This window comes from Apium graveolens, chromosome 6 (genome assembly GCF_009905375.1).
Source record: "Apium graveolens cultivar Ventura chromosome 6, ASM990537v1, whole genome shotgun sequence".
NCBI lineage: Eukaryota > Viridiplantae > Streptophyta > Magnoliopsida > Apiales > Apiaceae > Apium > Apium graveolens.
The window spans coordinates 21,283,964-21,304,771 of record NC_133652.1 but is presented as its reverse complement, the minus strand read 5'-3'; the positions used below and the strand labels follow the sequence as shown (position 1 = coordinate 21,304,771).

The window sequence follows — 20,808 nt, the reverse complement described above, 5'->3', positions numbered from 1 at the left end:
TCAACTTGGCTGGGATACACCAGCCGCAATATTACATTGCGGGCTGCCACAATATTATATTGCGGGCTGCCGTAATGTTAATGCGGCTGCTGTATCCCATCAAACGGTGGCTGGGGATCAGTTCCCTAACTATGCATATTATATATGCACAGATTCAGCGACACTAATAAGTAAAAATAAACATAATATGAATTTACTTCATGTACTAGATTAATTTAAGAACACGTATTTCATTCACAGAGCACCAGTGGTCTAGTGGTAGAATAGTACCCTGCCACGGTACAGACCCGGGTTCGATTCCCGGCTGGTGCAATTTTTTCACATGCAAGCCTTGGGTTTTCTTTGTCGCTTGTACTGGTTCTCCAACAACAGAAAAAACAGATGAAGGGACTCGTTCTTACATGGTGAAAAATAATTAACTTTTTTATTATTTCCATCATTGGTATCAAGATGCCCTATAATCAGCTGTAATATTTTGTTTGGAAAATAAACTACTAGCTGAACTGTTAAACAGTTTCTAAGATGCAAGAAACAGTAGATATACTTGCAAATTGTGATGGAACACATAATTAAATGCAGGAGAATTTGTCAATTTTTTTACGATTGAAATATATATAACTTTCCACCCACATCAAAATCTTTCCACAGACTTTTTACACAAATTCACAGTGCTGTAGCGTTTTATCGACACACACCAACAGACTCAGGTAACATGCTAATATAATTCTAAGTGACAAGCATGCTACTTTACCAAATTTTATTATCTAGTAAGATAGTATATGATCAGAAATAACACCACGAAAGATGCCACAAGTGTCAACATTTTCCGGCTTGATTTGGTCTCAAACACCTGATGAATAAGAAATGAAAACAGTATCAGCAATAAATTGACATATATACAGCATTCTAAAAATTGCCCACCTAGCCCAAGTTGAAGTGGAATAAGCTTGTAAGCAGAATTTATCAAATAAATATTCCCCAAGAAACTACATATATAAATATAAAAGCAAATGTAATATCGGTTCTTACAAGGGATCTACAGACAGTAATGCTTGAAATGATTTCATTTCTAGCAAGATTGTCAAAATTATTTTTCTTCCCCTAGTTTCATATCTTGTACACTTCAGAACATTTCAATATAAGAAATTTTTATATAATATATATGTAAACAAATAAACAAGACCGCATATTGTTATAAAAAAATAAACATGGCCATTATTGTTATAGCCGATGTATACAAATTCTAACCAAGAAGGCAAGCATATATGACTGTGAGACAAGTGTAGGGAAAAAAACTAAACCAGTAGAATATACAAATACTGCAAGGGGGCATACCATCTTGAATTTGTCCATAGTTCCCGAGAGGATACCCCTGGATGAATCCATATCATTTCCCTAAATAACAAAAATAAAATCAATACAGCACTCGATTGAGAAGCAGCATCAACATTCAAAATTGACCTTCTGAATACAACCATACTTACCATTCTGTCCAGCATGCGATTGTGACTGTCAACTTCCTCATGAATATCACCTGTCAACTGCAGAGATGACATGCATTCGCAATAGTTAGTACAAAAGGCTCATGAAACTACAAAACTACTAGCATCTAAACTTAGCTTCTACTTTCTTTCCTGCTAAATTAAAACCGCCTTCTTTTGTCACTTCACTGTACATATATTAATGTGATTTGCATGTTCTCAATACAGATTCGTTTTTCGTTCATAAGCATGATAACAAAACAATGCAATTCATATTAAACCCTCAGAAAACCCAATGATCTTTTAATTGGGCAAGCCTGCCCCGGTATCCACTATATACCACAATAATTAAATGTGTCCTTCCTACTTGAGTAAGAAGATGAAATTTGATGGCTAAGGATTATGAAAACCTTAGTGTGATGCATGATTTAGGTGCTCAATGACTTAATTTTTATCCCAATTACCAGAGAAGTAGAAACTGGTGACAACTTTACGTAGGCTACAGAGAAGATACTAATCCTTACATCTCGTACAATGAACAAAAACCATCTAAATATGCAAACCAACAAACATTCAACAAAGTTTTCAATCCTTCCTGAAAGCAGATAAAAAACTAGACTCAGTTGTTCATTGTTCTTACCTTCGAGCAAAGCGACACAATTAAAGGTACAATAACAAAGTCAGTCTAAAATAGAACAAGCACCACTTGGTATAGCAGTATCATCCTCAGTGCCATTACAGCTTACAGGAGGTTGAGGGTTCAAGCCTTATTGAAGGCAAAATGGCTGTGTGAGTGGTGTTCAATAAGCAAAAGAGATAAACTAGCAGTAGTGCAATGCAATTTTAAGTCCATATGTTCTGCACTATTCAACAGATGCAAGAAAATTACTAAAGATATCCGACTTCACCTACCCTTTTAAGCATCAGAACTCTGTCCGAAAGCCCCTCGATTGCTCTATCATTTTCATGTTCATCGATTTCGTGGGAAGAGTAAGAAGCTGCTGCCCTAATGCCACCCTCCTCAACATCGTCAAAAAGAGCAGCTCTGTTTCCACGGTAGTCCCTGCATGTGCAGATTGTCAAATTTTAACTATTGACAATATGTGTGGCAAAAAATTATTATAACTGAATATATGGTATGGCCACAAAATGTTGAAAGCACAAAATCAATGTTAAAAAATTAATTCAAGGAAAGGGGAGGAAGATGGCCACAATCACAGAACTCGGTATTGATACCGATAACACAGAAAAGAATGTCGTATTATTGATTAAATTCATAAATTAAACTTTTTTACATCTTTGACTATCAACACATCACTAACAATATATAATGCCTAGAAGTTGTTAAAAGAGATGTATGCATTATATCTCCAAATTTCTAAAGAGCAAGCAATTCTTATTTGGGGGGAGGGGGCTTATAACATATAGAAATGAATCCTAAACTTCAACTATCATGTAAAGTAGGCAACAACACTGATTATAGTCCCTGCATATCAACATATACCCGGTGGCATATCGACCCATGCATTGCATTGCTATTATCCACTACCACAATTTTCTGGATAAAATGCACAAGTATCGAGGATCAAGGGATAGCCTGTATGCCTCCACAGGATAGGTCATGGGTTCAGATCCTCATCCCCACATCTTCTATCAGAAATTATACATGTAACAATTAAAAAAGATATTGCATAGGTACTTACCACGGTATTGCATAGGTACTTGCCACAGTTCAGTTTGTGTCTTATAGTGGAAGATATATGCCAAACAAACGTGTTGGATTTAACTTGACAATTAGGACAGTGATCTTTGTCGACTGTTCACTTGTTCAAAATATTTGACTGTATAAGGACTGACACCCTAAAGGGTAAATGGGCAATAACGAAACTAATTTGAAACAAGTGACTGACATAGAAGCAGATTTGCGCTTGAGAAATGGGCAGCTCCAAAGAAACAATATGAGATGTTAATATTGACAATATAGCACATATGCAGACATGCAATTTACTGGGTAAGATAATTTAATACTTAGTTTTACATTCCATGATTGGAGTAGAAACATAGGTATCTGCTCTTTTATAAGTAGAAAACTAACAACTTCATACAGGGATGCTAGCCAATCATAATTTCCTCACATGGAAATCAAATATAACTTTGACCCCATGATAGGCATATAATGAGGTAGCAATATTGTAAGACACGGACCTTGAAAGTATTAAATTCGTTCAAACAAAAGAAAAATTATGATCAAGAGATGCACAACAAAATCTAGTAAGTCCAGGTAGATTGGGAACTAGAAACTGAAAAGCGATACTGCAATAGAAATTCGACTGGTCCCAGTGAGATAGCAAATCAAATACTTATATAAATGCATAGAAACAGATATACTACATGACCATATCAGTCCTGAATTTTTCAGCATGCCTAGTGTTATTTCCAATATTTTAATTAAGCCATAAACAACCTATATGCTGCTTCCGATCTAAGGTGCTAATTTCTTTAAACTTCTATATAATGAATAGAATTAGTCATTAGTTGAATAATTTATGATTACTCTTTTAACCTTTTGGGATCCTTGATGAGGACTTATCAGGATCACACAAAAGACCTTAAGATCCAGGTGGGGGTTTATAGAGGTACTCAAGCGACTTAATGTTGTGATAACCATGGAGGAAGTTAGTTATCCCTTAAATTTGCTAAACTCAAATCTAGCAATCCTAAATCTCGAAATAACAAATCAACAATAGACACGTAAAACCGAAAGATCTAGACGAGTTTCCAGGGGGACAATTTGCATACTAATTGAAGCTCACTCACAACAATCATATCCACATCAGAAAATACGCACACAAAAGGGAAACTGAATTAGCTCCGAACAGAGAGATCGAAAACAAGCACAGGACACAGTGTATGTTAAATTGTGTGTATATATATATACCTTCTGGAATTCATAGCTAATGACATAGGCAGCAGGTGCGGATCGGACAGCTTGATTACTGTAAGCAATATCGAAATCTAAGAAAACAAAAAGTGTAATCAATTTATATATGTGTGTGATCTAATTTAACAAAGCAGCCTATGGTTAAAGATAAATTAGGGTTTTGTAAACAAACAATTCCCTCAATACATGAATCACTAATTACTTATACAAATGAACTAACAACAATGAATTAAAATAATAATAAATAGAAACGCAAAGCGAATTGAAGACAATACCTTAGTGATTCGGGAAGATGGAGAGAGAGAGAGAGAGAGAGAGAGAGAGAGAGAGAGAGCAGCGTTACTCGTACATGAGATGCTTGTGTGTCATACAATTATGAGTACATGTGGTTTTATTTTTTTTATTTTTTTTATTTACTTTAATATACTTATCTGTTCACAAATCACAACTATTAATTTTTTCACATATCAACTTGAAATTGAACTTTGAAGTTTCTAGTCGGTATTAAATCTAATAATAAATGTATTTTAATATGTTCTACTTTTTACATGTTGCCAGCCTAGCCCAAGAACTTGAACAAAGATTCCTTCTCCGTAAGATGAAACTGTAAAAATAAAAATAACTTGTAACTCCTGTTTGTTAAATATTATTGATACATATATCAAAACGCAGTGTTAGAGATTTAAGCTGAGTCCATATCGTAACTGTAAATCTTTTTAGGATGTATTCTACATCTAAAAAATCATTGTTCTGTCAGAGTAAAAAGTTTTGCTTGTTGGCTGAATTCAATTCTTGCAGTTGTAACATTTTACAAAACAAACTTGATCACACTGAACTTCAGCCCTTATTTCTAACTCTAAATCTGTATGTTAAACAAGAATAAAGAACGATCAGGGTAGAGAAGAGCACCAAACCAAACTACCAAACAAAGTTTAAAAGCTAATCCACCTCTGAATTTACCTTGTAACAAAATATACCGCAATGCTCATCTACTTTATGCTCATTTACTTTAAGAAACTCCAATCTTACACCACAACAAATGATAATAACTAGTTCATTGATCGAACTATGTAATATACAAAAACAAATCTTGGCTTCACTTGGTAAATCATACAAACACTTTAAGCTCATTTCCTTCCTGCCTTATGTGACCCGGATAAGGAGCACTACCATAATGAAAATGCAAGTCATTGCAAAGATCGCGAGCCATGTGAAGCAAGTAGTCTTGAAACTATGGGAGTACACCTCCATTGCTCGGGTATTTGCATGACCGGTGCTGGCCAAGCTATGCTCAACAGCCTTTTCTGTGGAGTCAAGTATCTGCAGTCATATAACATCCAATCAATGAGAAATATTGCAAGTACAAATCAAGGGTACACAATTTTCAATACCCCATAAATTGATAAACATATTTACATGAAGGGATGCAGAAATAATATTAATGGATGAATTGCAACACTCATGATCAAGGAAAATGGACTATAAACAATTCTCTCTCCTAACAACCACAGTCTGAATCTTGAGAATGCTTGTCAAGTGTAGAGCACACATCAACTTCTCTAATCAGATATTAGTTGGTTTGTTACATGAATATAACTAATAGCCAATCGCCTTTACCCAAATCCCTGAAATCTTTGCCTAGATATCTACAATTTTAAAGCATAGAAATGAGTTTTAATAATAGAAGAACTTAAGGTATCAAGTTCGAATTACACAAAGCCACATGGGACACTGCTGTCTTACTTTCTCAGTATTCTTCAGCGACTGGCTCATCATTTGACTACTCTCTTTAAGTTGACGTGCCAATACAACCATCTCATCGGTCAGATCTTCCTGAAGCTTCCTATAAAGACAATAAATTAAAAAAAAAAAAGATTACAAGCATTATACTGCTACTTGTTGAAATCAAATCAATCATCATTAAAAGCTCAATTTGAATAAATGAATCTTTCAAAAAACGGTACTGCACTTTGATGACCCAAATGAATATTACAACTTTGTAAAAGGAAATCATCTCCGTCGATTTAAATCATAATTATAGCTACTTGTGCAGCAGCAAGGCATTAACCTATGGTATGTCACGAAGTAGTTAACTAAATCCTAAAAGACATTTCTAACATAAAAGCAGCCCCAATTTGTCCCTCTTTTCTCTAATTCATATAATCAGAATAATTCTTAAGGAAATTTAATATATACCTATGCTTTGCAATATGTGTCTGTGCAGCAGTGTCCAGCTTTACAGGCCCTGATTGATCAGTAACAACATTATCATGAGATCTTTCCTTGACACTTGAAGATCTTCTCCTCAGACCTTGAGAATCAAGAATATTATTCCCATCACTTTTAGGAGAACTTTCACATGAAGAAGTCTCTGTGATAGGATCTTGAGCTATTTCCGTATGAGACTGAAATTGTCCAAAGAGATATTTATTTGCAATTAACCTGAACTGTCTAATAATAAATAATGATAAAGGACATAAAATAAGCCTTAAACATATGCAGTCTGAAACATGTGAATAAAACTTGCACATAGCAGATACCAGAATTAAACTGAATATAATTTCAGCAACTCGGGAAGGAACATATGACTCTAAAAATGTGACAGGAGGGGTATATTATTAAATTAACCAATTAGTGGTCGCATTTAATGGTGCTTAAAACACTTAAACTAAATTCTTCCAACTCAGTTCCAGTGATCCCAATAATAATGCAACCAGCAAATATAACGTGTTTGTCTGTGTACATATATTGAAAGTAATGCCACAGTTTAAAACTTAACTTTGATTAGTTGACTTCTAGTCGCATTAATTCCTCTTATAACTTGCATTTAACTAGTTGGATCATGCAAGTCCAAGCTATGTTAAATTATGTAAATTATTGAGCTCGACGTTAAGTAAAGAACCGCCTAACCAAATTCACGTCAGAACATCATTAACTAATCAAGACCCTTGAGTCTGATGAAAAATAAAGCTAGCTCAGTTTATTTATACAAACATTTTAAAGCTGGACTAGTGTGGTAGGGCTTCTAATAAGATAAGGTGACACACATGTAAAGAAGTACTATTTATTAGCCCGTGTCTTGAGCATGATCAAAAATCTACCTGGACACGAACAGTTGGTCTGCCTAGATATCACCTTGTCTTAACTATAATTTAGTCAAACCAAGGGTGAGAACCAAAACGTATTAACAGAATATCCGATCATATCTATGCAACATAAATCTCTATGCACACACACAACGCCATTTGCACACAATCACTGAAGAAATACTTGGCCTAGGCTGTGCACATAACTGAAATTAGTCGTGAGAATGCTAATTCAAAATTGAAGTTCACCAAAGGCACACTACACCTTCGTAACTTCTCTAAAATAAACATTCATACCCGACTATGCTTCACTGTAGATTTTTACAATTTATTGAAGGATTTAAAAGAGTAGACTACAAAGAATATGCTTTCAACTTCAAGCCTGTCAAAAACCTCCATATATTTAAAAATAGTGTCAAAAAACCTCCATATATTATGGGAAACTGGAGTATCCACTCACCACAGGTGTAGCTAATTTGGCAGCGACTGCTTCGATCTTCTCTGAATATTCGTTCACCTTTGTCTTCGATAACCTGCTCGAAGATCACACAAAATTGGACATACATACATACATCATGTTCTAATTTCATAAATACTTTAATCCATTGGAAAATTTGATAAATTCATCCAGTTCAATTGATAGTTATCTCAAATACTTATCATAAACAAATTCTTTTCTAAAAAACTGACGTTCAAAATGTTGCAACAGCAACAGAACATGTTAGCATATTACGTTGGTAACACATATTGTGTCAATCTTCTGCCAAAAACACCTAGTTAGCTCGGCTGCTTAGGTAATTTAAGAACACTTTCACAGTGACAACTATAAAAGTACCTGCTCAGGTGATGAGGCAGTGAAAGTGGAGGAATGACTAGTGATGATGAATTAAGTAGCAGAATGGAAGGTTATGAAGTTGCAGGAGACTTATGGCCAAAGCCGAATTAAAAGAAGTAGAGATTTCAAAATTCAATTTTGGAAGGTGATAAAAACTAAATAATACTTAGATGGAAGGGGATTGAGTGAAATCCAAATTTCTTAGATTGCCAGATAGGGGTTTTGAAGCAATTCAATCATTTTAAATGAATTCTTTGTTTCAAAACAGGTCATTATGGATTTGTACAGATCACCGACTGAGTCAATTTAAACCCATTAGAGAATTAATCTACTAAATCTTACAATGTTCCATAATACAATCTATACTGGCAAGTAACATTAATTACTAGAAAAAAAAAAAGACACTTTGGAGTTTGGAATTTAATTATTACCTCGGCAATCCTTCAGGAGTTCTCTCCTCAGTTAATTGTTCCAACAATTCTCTTAAAGTTGCAACATACTGCAGAGACCATTATAAAATTCACCAACGTAAATGCAATCCAAATCTTGAATTTAGACCATCTTTACTCTACAACTAAGTTAACAATTACTACTTCCACATTTTAAAATCACTGACTCAAGCGAATACCTACATGCACAAGCTTTGCCTGGTTTTCTTGGTGAGGAGCAGCTGCAAGCAATCTACGGAGGTTAACTTCAGTCTTAGACACCACTGTCATTGTTTCCTATAGTGTTTAAAATATATGCATTAAATACTTCACTAGGGACTTCTATCGAGCTGTTAAATGACAAGAATCAAATGCCTAGGTCTTTAAAGAAATAAAATCGCATGAACTACAGTTCATCTAATTTGATTACCAAATTGAAAATTCAAAGGATCGTACAGAATTAAAAACCAAACAGAAATTCAACAACAAATCACTATTAATTCAAAAATAATAAGTAAATCGTGTGTAATCTGGGTAGTACAAGTGCGGCTCCTAGGTGCCGCATCGCGCACCGGGTGCAGTTCGGGTGTGGCGGTGCGGCTGGGTGCGAACCGGGTGCGCCACCCGGCATATCCCAGTATTTCATAGGGGGGATTCGTGGGGGATACAAGAGGGCCATTTTTTGTAATTTTTTTGTCAGAAAAACAACAAGTATTATCCCTCCCAAATCAGTTCGAACCCTAACTACCAAGCATAAGACTTAAACTTACATCGACTTGTTGTTTAACTATGTATCGATTTGTTGTTTCACTTTCTTCTCTTTCTTCAACCGCGGTATGTGTGTATAGATAGTTCGTGTATGTATATATGGCTGATGTCTGTGTTCGGCTGTTACATGGGCCCAGCCCACATGTTTGACTAAATGTTAGACTTTTTTAGAAAAAGTTATTAGTTTTAATAAAATTAATAGTTAGTTAATATATGATGATTTATTTGATTGAATTTGTAATTAACTTTGTCAATAGAAAGTTAATTTGCCGAATTTATTTGTAATTATATATAAAATTTATAATTTTAATATTTTAATATTTGCCAAATCTCCATATTTTTAATTTTGCCGAATTTGTGTATCCCCGCATCCGCACCCGTGCTTCCTAGTGTGTAATACATTTGAAGGGTTATTGGGTATGTATTACACGAACTCCACATACGGGTAGATCGCAAAGAGTTAGGTATGCAGTCTATTGTTCTTTGACTTGGGTGATTACTTACTTTGAACCTTTTTTTCTTTCATTCTTATCATTATGCTTAACATTTACAACTTCAATAGTCATGCTTTGTATATTTGAACATGCAATGTAAGTTTCATGTGAATTTCCGGAACTACTAATATTATAAAAGTTGTTTGACTTTGTTCTGCAAGCAATGTGATAGTTCAGTAGCATTCAGGTTTGGACATGATAAATCATAATCAAAACTGATCAAGTTAAGAACTGACCATTTGATTTTAGACTATATGTTTGCGGTAGGATAGATAAAATTTAGGCGGAGACTATAGAGTTAAGTTCAAATGTGAAATTTCTAAGCGAATTAATACTTCTGAGTTCTGATATAAATATATTTTGTCTTGGCGACAGAATGGGAGTCCAATTTAATAAGTATGAGCTAATACTATGATATAATTATTTTTTGTATTAGTCAAGAGTACATATTATTAATGCTAAATAGGACACTGGACCTCCCCAAATAGACCTTATGTGCTATAATTATGTGATTCAGTTTAGTTTTTTACAACTCTAAAAAGAGTTGGTATACGGATGGTTCGCCTAAAAAATAAGTATTTATCTTTCGTGTATGATACAAATAGGCAACCCGTACCTATTTGGTCAAGATAGATTTAGCCAAAATTCCTTGATTATCTGAAGATTCATATGCACAGGTTAAAGACACCTCATGCTTATTGGTCAATAAAACCAGTTCAGTCAGAGTTGATGCAATATAATACTTATCAATTTTCGTTCGAACTAAATAGGTATACTATAATACTTGTGTCACATGTATAAACTTAGATAGATACAATTAATTGCAGAGGAAAGACAAATATCAGATGATACAACATCGTAGCTTAGAAATTAATTATAAAGGAAAGACAAAAAGCTCACAGTTAGCAACAAAATGATGCAACTTTTCATATATTAATTAGTTCCATATTACGTTGATAATCTGAAAATTTACTGGACACGGGATGTACCCCGGAAAGCTCAGAATCTCCACCAGGTCTGTTGTTATTTAAACATGATCCCTTTCAATAAAAAAAATGTAGAATGTTATGATCCCTACCCCCGTATTGTTTAATTTTTATTATAGATAAGTATCTATATGTACAATTATAAATCTTTACATTTACGTGGTTCCAGGACAAACACGCCTTTAACTGGATTAAGGGACTGGAAGCAACTTCTTGTACCTATTTTTTAACTAAATACTTTCCTGATCCTATATTCAGCCTTTTGGGTCTTTGGACTTCAGAAAAGTTAAGAAAAGATCAACAGTAAAAAGTTATCTTTCACCTTTCCTAAATGCGGTTTAAAGTACGGTACAGAGGAGTAGAGAACATACCGCAAAGTGATATAAGTGGGCAGATAAGGAAATAATAAGAAATGTCACTAATATGTTTCAAAAAAAAAGGAATTATAAGTGTCAAGAAAGCTTCTATTAATGATAATGACCAATAACTGAAATGCAAGTCTAAAATAATCCAAAAAAAATTCTTCTCTAGCTCTGATAGTGACCATATTTGAGGTTACACATCCCGACACTTCCAATACAATGGATAAGTAGCTCGAAAGACGATATTGCAAATAATACATTGATATACATGGATCTAACAAAACAAATCACTAGAGTATCGCAAACGTAAAAATTTTAGAACTGGGAATGTCTTGGACCCGATTCTGGAAAGTGGATTCTGCGGTTTCAACATGTACATGATTTTTCTCACATTGACGCAAACAATCAAACATATGGTGCTCATAACTATATTAACAAATTTAGGTCTGAAAAACCTGGATTTGTGTAACGGGAACATTGTTGTTAAGGTGAATGGGTCCATACATAAAAAATGTTATCAAAACGTTTAAGATAAAATTCAAACATTGTTTAAGTTTAAATGATCGAATCAATAGGCATGTATATTAAAAAGTAGGTAGAAGAGACATAAAGATTACCTGAGAAATATGCAGTAGAGAGTAGAGAAGTTGCGGCGAGGAGAAAGCAGATCACAAAGAGAGGACAGTGCTAATTGCTGAAATACCCACGCGCCAGTGGTAGTGCCCACGCGATAAGGCGGCGTATCACACTATCGTGTCAAAACAAAAAAACGTATAGGTCAGTTAAGAACAGGGGTGGACAAAAACCGACCAAATCGAATAAACCAACCCAACCCGCCCCTTATTCCGGCCGCCGATCCGCCGAAAATCGAGGTTTAAATGGTTAAATTTTTTACAACCCGAATATATAGGGTTGGGTCAGGGTTTAATCAATTTTAACTCTAATCCAACCCAACGCAACCCGCGTATAGTTAAACTACAGGCCCAATATATTTTAGTTTTACCCCATTACATACTATTCATTTCATCCCGGTCCAATTCCAGATTTACATTCATTTAACCCAGGTCTGGGTTATAACTTATATTTCAATTTCAGTTCCGCCTCTCTCTCGCTCACTCTTCCGAGTTCCATCTTCACCTTCATACCTTCAAATTATTCAGGTACATAATTTCCCCAATCCAATTTAACTCTTTTAATTGTTTATTCATGCTTAGCTTCACTGATAGTTTTTATATATGTCATATATGTTTGTGTTTGTTAATGTTTAAATTTCATGTTTTTTTGGTTACAACGTGTCAATTATATAATTGTTTCGATTATTTGTTCAGTCGAAAAACTTGTTAATTTCGATAATTTAGGATGTTATGATATGCTTAACCTCACTCTTCGATTATAATTGAGATTATAATTGTTTTGATTTGTTTTCTCTTATTTTTATGTATAATTCTTTGTGTGTTTATTGATTTCAGCTGCATAATTGTGTATAATTAGCTTCAATAGCGGGCGTAGTATTGAATAGTATGTTAGTGAATTGTTACCTTACATGAACAGACATCTAGCTATTTGGGCTTTGCTATTATTTCTAGTCGGCATAATTGGTAGCTTACATGAGATTATTATTTGTTAATTCCTGTTATTGAGATGTTCTTTTAACTTATTTTTGTTTAATTTATTTTTAGGAGAAAGAAATGGAAACTCAAATTGATCCCCCCCTAACCACTATCCCAGAACTTTCACTACCCAATACTTCCATTGTCCCAAATAATGTCCCAACAGCCCTAAACAATGTCCCAACAGCCCCAAACAACGACCCTATGATTATCCAGGATGATTATCCTAGTACTGAACTGAAATCGCCTAAGAAAGAGATTGATGCTGAACAAAACGCTTCCAAGAAGAAACCTATCTGAATCTCGGATGTATGGGATCATTTTACTAAGATACCAGGTGGAGATCCCCAAGACCCTAGGTGCACATATAATTATTGTGTTGCGAACTATGCTTGTCACATCAGAAGAGTTGGTACTAGTAGTTTATGGGGTCATTTCAAGAAATGCAAGAAAAATCCTCACAGGTTAGCTGATAAAAAGAAAAAGGTGTTGAGCTTTCATAGGACAATAGATGGAGGGTCCAACTTATTGGCTGCTACGTTTAATAAAGTGAGGTGTCGCAATGCATTGGCAAAATTCGTGATGAAGGACGAACAAGCATTCAGAGTAGTGGAGGGTGAAGGATTTAAGGATTTTATTAATGAACTGCAGCCTAAATTTGTTGTCCCCGGTAGAATCACTATTTCTAGGGACACTTTTAACATATTTGTTAAAGAAAGAGCAAAACTGAAAGAAATTTTGACAACTGATGGTCAAAGAGTCTGCTTAACTACTGATTGTTGGACAGCGCGGACTCAAATTTCATATATGTGCATTATTGCGCACTATATAGATGCAGAATGGAAGTTGCAGAAAAGAATTATCAACTTCTGTCAAGTGGCAAACCATAAAGGCGATACAATTGGTAAACTAATCGAGTTGTGTTTGCTTGAATGGGGGATAGAAAAAGTATTCACAGTGACGATGGATAATGCATCTACCAATGATGTGGTTGCTGGTTTTGTAAGGAGGAGAATAAATGCTTGGAAAGGTGCAGTTCTTGGTGGGGAGTATCTCCATGTGAGATGCGGTGCACACATTGTTAATTTAATCGTGCATGATGGGTTAACAAAATTGCATGATTTCATAGCTGCCATCCAAAATTCAGTGAGGTATATCCGATCATCTCCACCAAGGCTGCTAAAATTTAAAGCTTGTGTGGAAAAGGAAAGAATTGAGTACAAAGGGGGACTGATTTTAGATGTGGTTACAAGGTGGAACTCAACTTATATGATGCTTGAAGTGGCACTGAAGTTTGAGAAGGCATTTGCAAGATATGAAGAGGAAGATGACAAATTTGTTCGTTATTTTATGGAAAAAGAAAATGGCAAGAAAATGATTGGACCTCCCACCTCCAATGATTGGGAATGTGCTTCTATTTTTGTGAAGTTCTTGGCTACGTTTTATGAAGTAACTTTAAAGTTCAGTGGCACATTGCAAGTAACCTCGAATAACTTTTACCATGAGATTTGTGAAATCCACTCCCAACTGGTAGAATTAGCTGATGTGAATGATCCTTTACTATCCAAAATGGTTGTTAGCATGAAGGAAAAGTACGATAAGTACTGGGGAAATGCAGATAACATAAACCCCTTACTTTTCTTGGTTGTTGTCCTGGATCCCAGGTACAAAATGAAGTATCCGAGGTACTGTTTTGACTCTGTGTATGATTCTGAATCTGCTACAAGAATTATTGTCAAGGTGGAAGGGATTTTGCAGCGCCTATTCATATGTTATGCTGATGGAAAAGAGGGTGCACATAATAAGGTTAGTGATCTAATGATCTTTGTTCTCTGTTGTGCAGAGTCTGCAGAAAATAAGGTTTTGCATATATAGTTCATTTCTTGGCTTGCATTTATATTTGTCTCATATGCCTTTAATGTTTCAAATGTTTCAAATGTTCCAACATATTTGTTAAAGAATGTAGCATCCTGATTTTCTGATTAGATGTCCAATATCATGGTTGGTTTTAGAATTTAATACAAGTGGTAAATGACGACATAAAGCAATCTTACAGACATGTAAGATGAAGGATTTTGCTCACTAATTACAGTTGCTTTCTGATGCTACGTAAAGCAATCTTATAGAATTCTTGCAGGAGATGCAGGGATAATATTCATACTCGCTCAAAGATTATATCTTTATCCCTGATAATTTTCTGATAATTTTCTGATGTTGCATATCATATTTTTTGTACCTCTCCAGCTCTCTAGTCATGTTTTTTGATATGATACATGTGTCTATTAAAAGATAAATTATGTTTATCTATATAGTTCTCAGTTTAGTTGCATATATTTATGTCAGCTTTTATAATCTAAGATAAGTAGTTTCATACGCAGAAGGTCATAACATAATCTTGGTCCCATGTACATGTAGGAATGTTAAATATGTTTGGTCAAGTGTAATAAGTTAAATTACTTCTTACAGTTTGTATTCTATATTCACTTCATTTAGACATAATGCTTAAGAATCTGATGGTTATGTGTGTTTTAGATTGTAAATTAGCTTTTGCATACATAATCATGGAGCATTACAATATGTAGTTACATGGTAATTAATCAATGTTATTTTCTTCATTCTTTTTTATTTCCTATCAAAATTCTTACATTATTAAATCCCTAAAAGAAGTCATATGTACAAGTACAACAATTTTATCCCTAACAGAATCTTAATTGTTATGTATCTGCTGGAATGTGGCAGAATTTACTAATTTTATGCATTTTTTATTTTTGGATAAAAAATGATGATCTATATATACAGACTTTACTTATTATAGATTAATGTTGCTTGTAAATGATCCAAATATTACAGAGCCTATATTTCACCTGGTTATATTTGGGTATTTTGTTATTCTATTCTACAAATATATCTTTTCTTAAAGTTGAATCCTTCCTGTAGAATATAAAAGCTGTGTTTCTAATTCTGTTAATATTTTTACATTTGTTAAAATGTAATATATTTTTATTATAGCTCAAGTATCCTATTTACATTACTGTCTGTTAATATATTAACAGGATGTTGAAGGTGATTCTCCACCAAGGGTTGTTCCCAGCAAGGAAATTCGCAGAAGGAGAATACTAGAAACTTACATGCAGCAGCAGCAAATGGACACAGCTGAAAACAAAAATGATGTTGACAAGTACTTGAGTGAAGAACCTATTAGTCCTATGACATCTTCATTCGATATACTACTATGGTGGAAAGATAACTCAAGCAGGTACAAGACTTTATCGTTGGTTGCTAGAGATGTGTTAGATATTCCGGTGTCTACGGTTGCTTCAGAATATGCGTTTAGTACTAGCGGGCGCATACTAGACCCGTTCCGTAGTTCTTTAAGCCGTAGTATGTTGGAAATGCTATTGTGCACTCAAAGTTGATTGAATGAAGGGTGTGGCGGGATAAAACCAAAGATTTTTTGGATGACAATCAGTCATATTCCTTTCTAGAAGCAGGTAAAACAAATCTGATCAATTAGTTTAACCATGTTTACTTTTCCAGTATAGTCTTGTTTAACAATGTTATCTACATTCATATTTTATTCTTTGAACCTGTAGGTAACATGGACAAGGCAGCGCAAGACACAGTCAAGATTTAAGATGACGTTTGATGTTATCTACGGATAATTCTATTAAGATTTTTTATGTTATTTGAAGTTTGAACTTTGAAACTAAGTTGCTGCTATTTATTTGTGGACTGATGTAATATTTATATTTGAACTTAATATCTATTTTGAGTATTATTGTGTTAGACTATCAGGTTATTGTTAGTTGACAACTTGTTACCAACTTACTGTGTTAGGCTGTTAGCAACTTCACATAATTTGATATTATTGTATTTGCATGTTTGAAACCCAACCCGACCCGACCCGACCCGACCCGACCCAGTGTATCGATAATAGGGTTGGGTTAAAAAAATATTTTTTTAACTTAATGGGTTAAAATTTTACAAACCGAACCTATTAGGTTGGGTCATTTTTAGGGGTCCAACCCGCCCAACCCGACCCGCGTTCACCCTAGTTAAGAAGGCTTCCGACTTCCTCAACACAGGTGTATGAGGTGGATACGCCCTAGGCAGAGTGGTATTCGTACGATGCGCTCACGTATAACACGTATCGCAAGCCAGTAAAAAGAAAGCAGTCTCTACCACACTGTACAAGGGGTATTAGTTATCCACCAAAACACTTTCTTATCATTCACCTTCTTCAACCTCAAAACAGTTACATCACTGTACACAAACAATTGTAAAACAAATCACCAATTTTTCTACAAGTGTTGTAAAATACTAATTATAATAGTATTATATCGCACTTCTGTAAAACTAAATAGAGCAGAAAGGGAGTATTATATCACACCTCTGTAAAACTAAATAGAGCAGAAAGGGAGATAAAGAGAGCTGTGTAGGGAGAAAGAAGAAGCTATATTGGTGTATCTTCATCAGTAACAAGTGAGACTATTTATAGCCAATACAAGCAACATGTTTATTAAATGAAATGTGAAATTTCTACTCCTATGAATCTATCCTTACTATTTAACTTTTGATTACATGGCAATCAACTTATAACACTCCCATTTGATTGTCATGATAGTGTGGATCATAAATTGCCTCGTTAAAACCATGTCAAAGAAAAACACAGTGGGGTAAAAACATTGGCGAAGGAAAAAGAGTACGATCTCCCCTTGGAAAAATTAATCATTCTCCGAAGTTTTGTTGTAACAAATTCTTGAGTCGACGCATTCCAATGTTATGTCGTAACTTCCCAAATTTTGAATTCGGTAATAATTTCGTGAATAAATCTGCAAGGTTGTCACATGATCGAATTTGTTGTATATCAATTTCTCCATTCTTTTGAAACTCGTGAGTGTAAAAATTTTTGGTGAAATGTGCTTCGTCATTTCTCCTTTGATATATCCTTCCTTAAGTTGATCAATGCATGCAGTGTTGTCCTCAAACATGACAGTAGGACTTCTTGTGATGTCCGGTAATCCACATGATTCTTGAATATTCTTGATGATAGACCGCAACCAAACATATTCTCTACTGGTTTCATGAATTGCAATGAGTTATGAGTGATTTATTGACGTTGCCACTGTAGTTTGCTTCGTGGATTTCCAGGAAATGGCTGCACCGTAATATGTAAATACATATCCAGTTTGTGATTTGCCAAAATGAGGATCTAACAAATATCCAGCGTCTGCATATCCGATCAACTACGATGTTGAGTTTTTCGGGAAGAATAACCCAAAATCAATCGTTTCACGAAGATAACGAAATATATGTTTTATCCCATTCCAATGTCTATCCATTGGAGCGGAGCTAAATCTAGCTAATAAATTCACAGCAAATGCAATATCTGGCCTTGTATTATTTGCAAGATACATAAGTGCACCAATTGCACCTGGATATGGAATTTCAGGACCAATAACCTCTTCATCATCTTCTCGTGGTCGAAATGGACCTTTATCAGGCTCTAAAGATCTAACCACCATCAGGGTAGTCAATGAATGAGATTTATCCATGTAAAATATGTTCAAAACCTTTTCTGTATATGTGGATTGGTGGAGGAAAATTTATGTTGACAAGTGCTCGACTTGTATCCCAAGACAATATTTTGTCCTTCCAAGATATTTCTTTTCAAACTCTGTCCTTAGGTATATGACAACATCACTAATATCCGTAGCCGTTCCTACAAGATTTAAATCATCCACATATACAACAATAATCACAAAACCAGATTGTGATTTTTTGATAAAAATACATGGAGAAATTTGGTTACTAATATACCCATTCTTTTGTAAATAACGACTTAGTCTGTTATACCACATACGACCAGATTGTTTCAATCCATACAATGATCGTTGAAGTTTAATGGAGTATATATGACGAGGTTTCCTGAACTCATCCATTTTTAACCCTTCTGGAATTTTAATAAAAATTTCACTATCAAGTGAACCATACAGGTATGCAGTAACGACGTCCATAAGACGTGTTTCCAATTTTTCTTTAGATGCCATACCTAATATAAAACGAAAAGTAATTTCATCCATCCCTGGCGAGTATGTTTCTTGATAATCAATGCCAGACCTTTGAGAAAATCCCTGTGCTACAAGTCAGGCTTTATATCCCATAATTTCATTCTTTTCATTTTGTTTTCTTATGAATACCCATTTATTCCCAACAGGGTTCACACCAATTGGTGTTTGGACAACAGGTCCAAATACTTCTCTTTTACGCAATGAATTTAATTCTGTTTGGATTGCGTCTTTCCATTTTGGCCAGTCTTTTCTTCGACGGCATTCATCCACACTTTATGGTTCAGGATCAGAATTTATGTCTACATCCAATGTTGCGGAATACACAAATACATCATCGATTATGGCTTTACTTCAATTTTATAACTTCATATCATGCATATAATTTATTGAAATTTCATGATTGTTTAATCCCGTATCTTCAGGGACTGGAATCTCTTTAGGAGATAATACCACTTCAGGGGTATTTGCTTCTTCTGGAGCATGTGCCACTTCAGGGGCAATTTTCTTTATTTTTCTTTTTCGTGGTGCAACATCTTTTGCATCGACCAGTCTACCACGCTCCAGGCATTGCTTTGAATCTGTAACCAATTCTTTTGTATCTGATTTTTGAATTGGTATATCTATTCTAGCTGGAGTATTTACTGCAGTTATATGGGATTTAGTTATATTTCTAGAATCGTTAAATGCATCAGGCATTTGGTTTGCGATATTTTGCATATGAATAATTCTTTTAACTTCTAGTTCATATTAACCGGTACGTGGATCTAGAAAATATAATCCTCATGCATTCCATGTTATGTCAGGATTAACCTTATTTGAATGTTTATCTCCCCCTAAGGAAGGAAACATAGACTCGTCGAAATGACAATCTGCATATCTTACGGTAAATAAGTCTCTAATTAGAGGCTCCAGATATCTAATTATAGATGTGGAATCAAAACCAGCGTATATGCCTACTCTTCTTTGAGCTCCCATCTTCGATCTTTGTGGTGGAGCAATCGGTACATATACAACACTTCCGAAAATTTTGATGTGAGAAATATTAGGAACATGACCAAGTACCAGTTGTAGCGGAGAATGTTGGTTGTAGGAAGTTGGTCTAATCCTAATAATATTAGCAGCATGAAGTATTGCGTGACCCAAAATAGATGTAGGTAATTTTGCTTTCAACAACAGCGGTCTTGCAATAAGTTGGAGTCTTTTGATAAAGGACTCGACTAAACCATTTTGTGTATGTACATGAGGAACTGGGTGTTCAACTGAAATTCCTACAAACATGCAATAGTCGACAAAAATTGCAGATGTGAATTCGCCGGCATTATCTAAACGAATTGACTTAATGCAATGATCTGGGAATTAGGCCCATAATTTGATTATTTGGGCAAGTAATTTTACAAAATCATCATTACGAGTTGAAAGAAGACAAGTTGAGACATCAATTAATATCAAGAAGTACCTAAATGGGCCAGATGATGGGTGTATAGGTCCACATATATCGCCTTGGATTCTTTCGAGAGAAGTTGGGCTTTCAAGCTGAACTTTAGGAGGGGATGGTCGAGTAATCAGTTTTCCAAAAGAACATGTTGAACATGGAAGGTCATTGTTGGAAAGAACTTTCAAATCTTTAAGAGGATGACCAGTAGAAATCTCTATAATATGACGCATCATAGAGACGCCAGGATGACCTAATCTTTCATGCCAAAGTGTAAAAGATTTTGGATCTATGAGTTTGGAAGCAATGACATT

General features: G+C 34.8%; 3 protein-coding genes and 1 non-coding gene across 6 annotated transcripts; 2 read left to right on the top strand and 2 right to left on the bottom strand.

The window, feature by feature from the left end:
• Nucleotides 1-241: 241 nt before the first annotated feature.
• Nucleotides 242-312, top strand: TRNAG-GCC (transfer RNA glycine (anticodon GCC)). Its single transcript has one exon. It is a non-coding gene; the product is annotated as a tRNA-Gly (tRNA).
• A 262-nt stretch (nt 313-574) lies between these two features.
• Nucleotides 575-4,831, bottom strand: LOC141668368 (bet1-like SNARE 1-1). 2 transcript variants are annotated; one of them, XM_074475227.1, is made up of 6 exons: nt 4,698-4,831; nt 4,420-4,496; nt 2,394-2,544; nt 1,485-1,541; nt 1,336-1,395; nt 575-850 (listed from the first exon to the last, which is right to left on the bottom strand). In XM_074475227.1, exons 2-6 carry the CDS (start codon nt 4,443-4,445, stop codon nt 761-763), a joined length of 384 nt encoding a protein of 127 aa, XP_074331328.1. In that variant the 5' UTR covers nt 4,446-4,496; nt 4,698-4,831; the 3' UTR covers nt 575-760. The 2 variants fall into 2 exon arrangements, with proteins under 2 accessions (XP_074331328.1, XP_074331329.1); XM_074475228.1 differs by having other exon boundaries at nt 4,420-4,477; nt 4,698-4,807.
• A 565-nt stretch (nt 4,832-5,396) lies between these two features.
• Nucleotides 5,397-9,607, bottom strand: LOC141668334 (uncharacterized). 2 transcript variants are annotated; one of them, XM_074475178.1, is made up of 7 exons: nt 9,542-9,607; nt 8,976-9,068; nt 8,775-8,842; nt 7,969-8,041; nt 6,619-6,827; nt 6,166-6,265; nt 5,397-5,742 (listed from the first exon to the last, which is right to left on the bottom strand). In XM_074475178.1, the coding sequence occupies exons 2-7, from the start codon at nt 9,060-9,062 to the stop codon at nt 5,566-5,568; spliced, it is 714 nt and encodes a 237-aa protein (XP_074331279.1). In that variant the 5' UTR covers nt 9,063-9,068; nt 9,542-9,607; the 3' UTR covers nt 5,397-5,565. The 2 variants fall into 2 exon arrangements, with proteins under 2 accessions (XP_074331279.1, XP_074331278.1); XM_074475177.1 differs by lacking the exon at nt 9,542-9,607 and adding an exon at nt 9,313-9,532.
• A 2,187-nt stretch (nt 9,608-11,794) lies between these two features.
• On the top strand, nt 11,795-14,866 carry LOC141664732 (zinc finger BED domain-containing protein RICESLEEPER 2-like). Its single transcript, XM_074470686.1, has 3 exons — nt 11,795-11,869; nt 12,477-12,541; nt 13,396-14,866. Exons 1-3 carry the CDS (start codon nt 11,795-11,797, stop codon nt 14,864-14,866), a joined length of 1,611 nt encoding a protein of 536 aa, XP_074326787.1.
• Nucleotides 14,867-20,808: the final 5,942 nt, after the last annotated feature.

Coding starts and splice junctions, on each gene's coding strand:
- LOC141668334 (XM_074475177.1), bottom strand. CDS start 9,450: ATGGCCCTCTTGTATCCCCCACGAATCCCCCCTATGAAATACTGGGAT. Junction 9,069..9,312: donor GGCACCTAGGAGCCGCACTT/GTACTACCCAGA, acceptor TAAACACTATAG/GAAACAATGACAGTGGTGTC. Junction 6,828..7,968: donor CCAAATTAGCTACACCTGTG/GTGAGTGGATAC, acceptor GGACAATTTCAG/TCTCATACGGAAATAGCTCA.
- LOC141664732 (XM_074470686.1), top strand. CDS start 11,795: ATGGTGCTCATAACTATATTAACAAATTTAGGTCTGAAAAACCTGGAT. Junction 11,870..12,476: donor ACGGGAACATTGTTGTTAAG/GTGAATGGGTCC, acceptor TTTCAATTTCAG/TTCCGCCTCTCTCTCGCTCA. Junction 12,542..13,395: donor CATACCTTCAAATTATTCAG/GTACATAATTTC, acceptor TTGTCACATCAG/AAGAGTTGGTACTAGTAGTT.
- LOC141668368 (XM_074475227.1), bottom strand. CDS start 4,445: ATGTCATTAGCTATGAATTCCAGAAG. Junction 1,542..2,393: donor GAGTTCTGATGCTTAAAAGG/GTAGGTGAAGTC, acceptor TCATCTCTGCAG/TTGACAGGTGATATTCATGA. Junction 1,396..1,484: donor ATCGCATGCTGGACAGAATG/GTAAGTATGGTT, acceptor TTTGTTATTTAG/GGAAATGATATGGATTCATC.